The sequence below is a fragment of the Oryza glaberrima genome, chromosome 5 (assembly GCF_000147395.1).
Source record: "Oryza glaberrima chromosome 5, OglaRS2, whole genome shotgun sequence".
NCBI lineage: Eukaryota > Viridiplantae > Streptophyta > Magnoliopsida > Poales > Poaceae > Oryza > Oryza glaberrima.
In genome coordinates, this window is record NC_068330.1 from 6292088 (window position 1) to 6299945 (window position 7858).

At 44.5% G+C, this 7858-nt stretch overlaps 2 protein-coding genes across 2 annotated transcripts; both read right to left on the reverse strand.

The window, feature by feature from the left end:
- Positions 1–1952: 1952 nt before the first annotated feature.
- LOC127774538 (BURP domain-containing protein 2-like) lies at positions 1953–3489 on the reverse strand. Its single transcript, XM_052300798.1, has 2 exons — positions 3375–3489; positions 1953–3186 (listed from the first exon to the last, which is right to left on the reverse strand). Exons 1-2 carry the CDS (start codon positions 3408–3410, stop codon positions 2371–2373), a joined length of 852 nt encoding a protein of 283 aa, XP_052156758.1. The 5' UTR covers positions 3411–3489; the 3' UTR covers positions 1953–2370.
- A 1016-nt stretch (positions 3490–4505) lies between these two features.
- Positions 4506–6102, reverse strand: LOC127774135 (BURP domain-containing protein 6). Its single transcript, XM_052300418.1, has 2 exons — positions 5988–6102; positions 4506–5687 (listed from the first exon to the last, which is right to left on the reverse strand). Exons 1-2 carry the CDS (start codon positions 6021–6023, stop codon positions 4893–4895), a joined length of 831 nt encoding a protein of 276 aa, XP_052156378.1. The 5' UTR covers positions 6024–6102; the 3' UTR covers positions 4506–4892.
- Between the last annotated feature and the right edge of the window lie 1756 nt (positions 6103–7858).

Genomic DNA, 7858 nt, shown 5'->3' on the forward strand with positions numbered 1-7858 from the left:
ATATGGCAATATCATCTTCTACTTCATTGGTAGATAAATTGGTCTCCATTACTGAAACATGTAAATTGAAACAATGGCATGTTTTGCAAAGCAAAAATTCAGATTCATTCTATAATAAAAAAGATGCATTTCATGGCCATGGACATTACCCAGGACCAAAAAAGAAAGAGAGGGAGACTAGTGTACCAAAAAAGATGATTGTGAAGCTAAAGGAATTCAAGCAAATAAGATGGCATACCTATGTCTTCGTATGCCGTATGCTCTCTGGATTAAATGCAGAATTGCAGATGCGCTGATAACATGGAATAGGGAAAGTCAGGTTTAGGGTTTAACAAAGGAAGATGTAAAGTCAGATGCAAAGAGGCTAAATTGGGCTTTAGGGCCCATGACGCTCTTGACCGCCGTGTGCGCATGCGCCGTGCACTTGCATTAGGTTCCCTGCCGTCGGCGTTGTTACGTTTGATGGTACCAATATCGTACGGAAAATTCGTATGCGTAGCATTTTCCAGAAAAAAATTGAAAATATTTTTTAGTTTGGGCGTGGATAGGCGCGGCTGCCAGGCTTCGGCCGGGCGGCTGGGCCGAGAGGGAAAGAGGGAGGGAGGCCCGGGAGAGAGAGAGGAGAGGAAGAAGAGAGGGAGGGAAGAGAGACTTGGGCTGCGGGCCGAGGGAGAGGAGGGGGACTTTGGGCCGGACTGGGCCCAAAGGAGGAAGGAGGGTTTATTTTTAGTTTTTCTTTTTAATAAACTCTGATAATTGTTTTTTTCTTAATAATTATTTTCCGTGCTCTGAAAATACAAGTAAAATTTGAGGGCGCCTTTTAGACCAAGAAGGATTTAACGGAAATTCTCCGGGCAATACGAATTTTTCTTGTACGTATTTTAGTGTTTGTCAATTTCTTTTCGAATTTTAATTAATTCTATTATTCCTTTTAGAGAATGATTTTTAATTCGGGATGAATTTATCAGGACGTGACATTGGTGATAAGGCGGAGGAGAGAAGTTAGGAGAGAGAGAATGAGCCACCCCTTATGGCATAGCCTGTGTGCTTCAATTGTGCATATTGATCCGACAGAAGAAAGTGATAGTTTTAGATGGAACTTTCATCAAAATGGTCAATTCACAGTTTGATCTATGTATTTAGCTTTAATAATAATGGTTATATTGAGTGGAATAAGATTAACTGGAAACTTAAGATGCCTCTCAAGATTAAGATTTTTACGTGGTATCTACTTAAAGGAATTGTGTTAACTAAGGATAATTTGGCTAGGAGGAATTGAAATAGTAGTTTAAGATGTTTTTTATGAAAAATGAAACCATCTACCATCTATTCTTCGATTGCTATTTTTCGAGATTTCTTTGGAGATATGTACACATTTCCTTTGGTTTACATCCTCCACAAAGTATGTCTCATATGTTTGGGAATTGGCTTGTTGGTGTTGATAAAAAAAATTAAGAATCTTATTCTTGTTGGAGCATCCGCTTTATGTTGGGTTCTTTGGTTTAATAGGAATGACATGGTTTTTGATAAATCACCATCAAAATTTTATTTGCAGGTACTTTTCAGGGCAACATAATTGCTCCATTGTTGGGCTCAATTATAAAGGTGTGAAGAAGATATCAGCTTAATTAATGATGGCATGTCGTAAACTTGAGTCAACGATTATGCAACTCTTTGTTAACTTTGGATGGAGGTTCTCAAATAGAATTAAATAGTTGTGGGATCTTTATCTTGTGTCAGTATCTATTAGTTTGTGCTTGTTTGAAATTTTCATTATGTAGTTTTGGACTCACTGTATGAGTTTGCTATTGTGTGAACTATGTAATAATTGGTTGTAGCTCGTTTGAGCAAATACCAGGATATTTTATTCCATTATCTAAAAAAAGGGGCAATCTCTATATAATCTCTAAGAAAAGTGCAATATGTTGCACTTGCTATCTTTTAATTAATGAGAAGATGACATGACTTAAATTAGATGTGGCATTTACATCTACCACAAAACTTGTCCTAAGTACTGCACATGAACCAACCCGGGGTATTGAAGTAATAAAATTTATTGTTTTGCAGACAGGTGGTAGGCATTGGTGGTAGGTAAGAAGGTAGAAGTTGTTTTATTTTGGGACAAACTTCAATCTCTATAAGTTGGTTTATTTCGGGATAGAGGAAGTAGCACCGTACAAGATGACCTGGGTATGCAGACTTATTAATTAACAAAGTAAAACACGTTAGTGTGGGCATGTCGGATCGTCGCGCGCACACACGCGTAAATTTATGATAACATGATAGCCGGCAGGTAGATCCAAAATATAGGAAGGAGCATGTCGAAAATAATTAGCCATGGATGGCGCGCAAGGTAGCTGCTTCATTAATTCAGTTGCGCACCCAGATCATGTCGTCCTGAGGCAGGAAGTGGCAGATGGCCACGCTCCCGGGCGCCACGCCGAGCCTCTTGTATGCCTCCGCCACCGCGCCGTGCCCGTCCACGTCCCCGTGGCACGCGGCCACCGCCTGCGCCACGGTCCCGTCGGCGCCGGCCAGCGTCACCGTGTACGCCGCGCCCTTGAGCCCGTGCAACCCGAACACGGCGTACGCGTACGGCATCCCGTGGCATGCCACCATGTCGCCGCCGGGCACCGCCACGGGCCTCACGGCCTCCACCCTGTACGCCTGCCTCGGCGTCGGCGTCAACGTGCTGATCACCTCCGTGGACACGGCGTGGACGTCGCGGGTGCCGAGGCTGGACGCGACGAACTCGACCATGGACTCGAGCGACGTGGCGCAGTAGTGCTTGTGCTTGGTCGTCTCGCCGGCGAGCCGCGCGGCCTCGCACTCGGCGAGCGTGGACCACATGGCGTCGGCGGTCGGCGAGACGGCCGGGATGGAGAGCTGGGAGAGGATCTCCGGGAGCCTTTCGGAGGCGAACGGGACGGACTCGGCGCGGCCGCGGGGGAGCAGCGCGGCGCCGGCGGTGGCGCGGGTGAAGTGGAGCGTCATCTTGGAGCCCGGGAAGAGGTCCTTCTCGAGGAAGAACACGTTGCCCAACGTGTCCTCCTTCGAAGCTGAGCCCACTGAGCTCGCTGGGCTGATGAGGTCGCGAATGGCGCCGGGCATCGGCGAGGTCGGGAGCGCGATCTTCCAGTACATCTCCGCCGGCGACGCGGCATGGCTGGCTCCCGCGGCGGCGACCTAAATTGCAGTCAGAAACAAGTTGAATTGAAAACAATCAGAGCCAAAAGTTGCAACTAGAATAAGTAAAAATTGTATTACGTTCAATCTCTAAATAATATATCTCTCTCTCCCAACTTAATTTATCTCTGTTCTAGCTCAAAACTACTAAACCATACAAAGAGCGATATATATGTGCTTCTGCTCACCAAAAGGAGTAGGACAGCAGCGAGTGACCTAGCCATGCTAATTAACGAGCGATCAAGGACACAAGTATATGATCTAATTCACTGATAAGAGTGAAACTGAGCACAAGCAGTTCATAGCTTTTGGGAGCTATTTATGGAGGGAAGCGGGAAGAATACGAACAAATAATACATTGCATTGGCCCCACTGGATTATGCAGAACAAAACAAATATGTCATGTAGGAAAGATGCTATATCGCATTCACGATCACGCCGGATACCTCTATTATTGAGCAACTAAGAAGTTAGCCCGCATGCATCCTAGGCTGCATTTGAGACATTTATAAGTAATAGGTTGATTGTGTTAAAATGTCGTATTTGTTACTATATAGCAAAATATAGGTATATGGATCTTATATCATCGGTTTGATTATAAACAAAGCAATAGTTAGATTAGAAATCAGACCTGAAGCTTATAATTGTAAACTATTTCTCTTTTAGTAATACAAAATAGCAACAGAAAAGGAATGAAAAGCGCAGAGCTCGAGCCAAAGAGGGAAGGAGTAGGTGTGTAGTGATGGGCACAGGTGAGGGTAATGTGGAGGGGATTTTTTCTTTGTAATTTTTCCAAGTGATTGAAGTGAAAGACAATTATTATATGCTATTTTCCTAGGATTTGTAAGATTTTTTTTAAAGATGTGATACAAATCCTAGAAAAGTAACATCTAATAATTGGTTTTCACTTAAATCACTTAGAAAAATTACAAAAAATGAATCCCCTCCACATCACGCTCGCATGCGTCTATCACTACACACCGGCCCACTCCTTCATTTCCTCTCTAGCTCGCGAGCTCTACGCTTCTCATTTCTCTCCCCTTCCTATTTTATACTCCTTCCATCCCATAATATAAGGCATGGTCAAACTTGGCACAGTCTTTAAAAGATTAAATCTTTGACTTAAATTTCTCATATACTATAAGGTTTATTGCAACAAAATTATAACCATCTTAAAGTAAATTTAAATATCAATCTAATGATATTAATTTCAACAAACAAAACTTAATTTATATTGTAATAGTTGTTGGTCAAATATTTTTAAAGTTGAATATTGGAATGTGTGCATGCCTTATATTATGGGATAGAGGGAGTATAACTAAAAGAAAAATAATCTATATTATAAGCTCCATGTTTGATTTTTAATCTAACTATTGCTCTATTTATAATCAAATCAACGATATAAGATACATATGTCTATATTTTGCTATATAACAAATATGAAATTTAACACAATCTTTTCGGGAGTATTGTGTACAGCCGTGCAACATCGTCGTAGTTTATATATTTCACCGGACAAGATGCATGGATGAATCTTACATGCAAACTTATTAACATGCTGCCACACGTATAGTGGCATGTCGATCGATCGGGCCGTCGCACACACATATATGCATGATAAGACATGATACGCACATAGCTCCAAATTGTAGGAAGGAGCTAGCTTTGAGATCACACAATTTTTATCCCCTTTCACGCGCGCGCGCTCAGTTGCGCACCCAGAGCATGTCGTCCTGTGGCAGGAAGTGGCACACCGGCACGCTCCCGGGCGCCACGCCGAGCCTCTTGTACGCCTCCGCCACCCTGGGCGCCGCGTCGGTGTGGCACGCCGCGAGCGCCTCCGCCTTGGTCCCGTCGGCGCCGGCCAGCGTCACCGTGTACGCCGCCGCCGTGGTCGTGTGGCACCCGAACACGGCGTACGCGTAGGCCATGCCGTGGCACGCCACCATGTCGCCGCCGGACACCGGCACGGGCCTCACGGCCTCCACCCTGTACGCCTGCCTCCGCGTCGGCCCTGCCCTGTCGACCTCCGTGGACACGGCGTGCACGTCGCGGGTGCCGAGGCTGGACGCGGCGAACTCCACCATGGACTCGAGCGACGTCGCGCAGCGCTTGGCCTCACCGGCCTGCGGCGCGGCCTCGCACTCGGCGAGAGTGGACCTCATGGCGTCGGCGGCCGGGGAGCCGGCGGGGACGGAGAGCTGGGAGAGGATCTCCGGGAGCTTTTCGGAGGCGAACGGGACGGAGTCGGCGCGGCCGCGGGGCAGCAGCGCGGCGCCGGCGGTGGCGCGGGTGAAGTGGAGCGTCATCTTGGAGCCCGGGAAGAGGTCCTTCTCGAGGAAGAACACGTTGTTCACCGTGTCCTCCTTCGAAGCTGAGGCCGCTGAGCTCACTGGGTTGATGAGGTCGCGAATGGCGCCGGGCATCGGCAAGGTCGGGAGCGCGATCTTCCAGTACAGCTCCGCCGGCGACGCGGCATGGCTGGCTCCCGCGGCGGCGACCTGAAATGCAGTCAGAAACAAGTTGAATTTAAAATATACCTACTACTCCAGCTAGTAGGATGCAGAATTGCAGAGTGATGAGTTTTGTAAATACTGATGAACCAAAAGTTAATTACAACGAAAGATAAGTAAAAAAATAACTTATATTACGTTCTCATCAGAATTCAATAAACTCCAAGTTCATGAAGTTCATCCATCAACCGTTTGTACTATGGGGCATATATTGTTCCGGTTAATTTAAATTCTAGCTAGAGTAATATTTCAACTTAATTTTCAATCTCTAACTATGATATCTCTCACCATAAGGAGAAGGACAGCAGCGAGTGACCTAGCCATGCTAAATAACGAGCTGTCAAGGAAACAAGTATATGTTCTAATTCACTGATAAGAGTGAACTGAGCACAAGCAGGCCATAGATTTTGGGAGCTATTTATAGAGGAGGGAAGTGGGAAGATGACGAACACGTAATACACTAATACATTGCATTGGCCCCACTGTGGATACGAAATATTATCTGATGCAGCAATGCTGCTACTCTATCGCATTCACGCGCGCGATCATGTCGGATGCCTCATGCCTCTATTATTGAGCAGAGGCTGATAGTGTAACAACAACAATCATAGTGTGGCCTGGGGTTACCCGACTCCCTATCGGTATTCTTTGAATGATCCAACATGCATGTCTATTTCTAGTAAATTTATGGATTCGCCAATAGAGCAATTTTAGTTTGGCTCAGTTCTATCCATGGATGAGTCCATGAAAAGTTAGTTTTTTTTTACAAGCGGTTCAAATAGTTATGAATGTTTTTTTTTCAAAAAATTACAGAAGTATGTTATTAATTGTATCGCATGTTTATTGAAAAACACGCAAGATCAAATTCAATATATGCATGGAGTAAAAAAAAACAAATCGAATTGTAAAAGTTACCATATATACTTCCACAATTCAATTTTTTTTCTCGATATAGATATTGAATTTGAACTTGTATTAAAAGACATATATAACAGGCTGCCGTAGGCAACAAATTAAATGAATCACAGGGAACACTCGACGAATACAATCCGTGTCGGTATTTGTTATGGCCACAGATAAATCCGCAAGCACACAAACCGATATAGCATTTCATCTCAGAGTATTGCAAGTGTATTGAATCACAGGAAACATATGTTTATAATCCAACAAATATGATCTTTCTAAGGACAACAATTAAATGGTAGGCTTAAGAGAGAAAGGATTTGATGAGGACATCCCAGCTACACTTGACGTAAACAAGGGTGATGGTTTACGTCATACATCACATTAAGAAAATGAAGATGACATAAACCAAGTTGATAGATTACGTCTCAGCAAGAATGATCAAGCTTATCATGATCTAATTACGCGCAACCGTGCTAGGAAAATACAACAAGAGGTGAACTCGCTCTTTGCTCAACTTAACCCAAATTTTAGTGAGAATTTTATACTACCTAAATGCTCTACCTTTGTACTGCTAAGGTTTACACCCGAGGACATCATCACTACGCCAAGGAAGATGGGTTACGTTGAGGACGACAAGGGTTACGCCGAGGAGGATTCAGCCCATTCCCAACCAGCAGCTATTTACACCAACAAGAAGATGGTTTACGCTGCAACTTCTAAGGCTTATGCGACCCAGCCAATCAAGAGACGGGAAGCATGGCATACATGATTGGAAAAGAGGGACAAGTATAGTTTCGAACGCATCAAACCCCACCTCAATATCATTCTCCAATCAAAAGTTATGGCATTTTTACTGAAGGCTACACAGGAGTTGAAGGGCTGTGCGCGAACCCGAGAAAACTCTTTGCATTCTCATTTTTGTTAGCCTTGACCACCAGAACGTGGCTTCTTATGTTCACACCTTAGCTAGGAGGGATGTTCCTAGTATAAATACCCCTCTACTCCATCCATTAGACAACTTTTGTTCAATTGAAAACCTCATATATGAGAGATTCCTGAAGACTGCATAAGTGTCTTACCCCTTTGTTCTTGTGAGTTCTTTTGGACTTGCGAGAAGGCTCCTCTGGTGCCCCCTAGTTCGTGCTCTATGACTTCTAGTTCGGCTGCACCACATTGTGTGAATTAGTCCCGGATTGTGGTTCTGTGATTGCTCGGTTTGACGGGTCGGAGTCCAGGAGGCTTCGGATCGTTCT

What these genes read in the sequence shown, in the direction of transcription:
- LOC127774538 (XM_052300798.1), bottom strand. Translation starts at nt 3,410, where the DNA reads ATGGCTAGGTCACTCGCTGCTGTCCTACTCCTTTTG. An exon ending in CTGCTGTCCTACTCCTTTTG is followed by an intron (nt 3,187 to 3,374) that starts GTGAGCAGAAGC and finishes ACTGCAATTTAG; the next exon opens with GTCGCCGCCGCGGGAGCCAG.
- LOC127774135 (XM_052300418.1), bottom strand. Translation starts at nt 6,023, where the DNA reads ATGGCTAGGTCACTCGCTGCTGTCCTTCTCCTTATG. An exon ending in CTGCTGTCCTTCTCCTTATG is followed by an intron (nt 5,688 to 5,987) that starts GTGAGAGATATC and finishes ACTGCATTTCAG; the next exon opens with GTCGCCGCCGCGGGAGCCAG.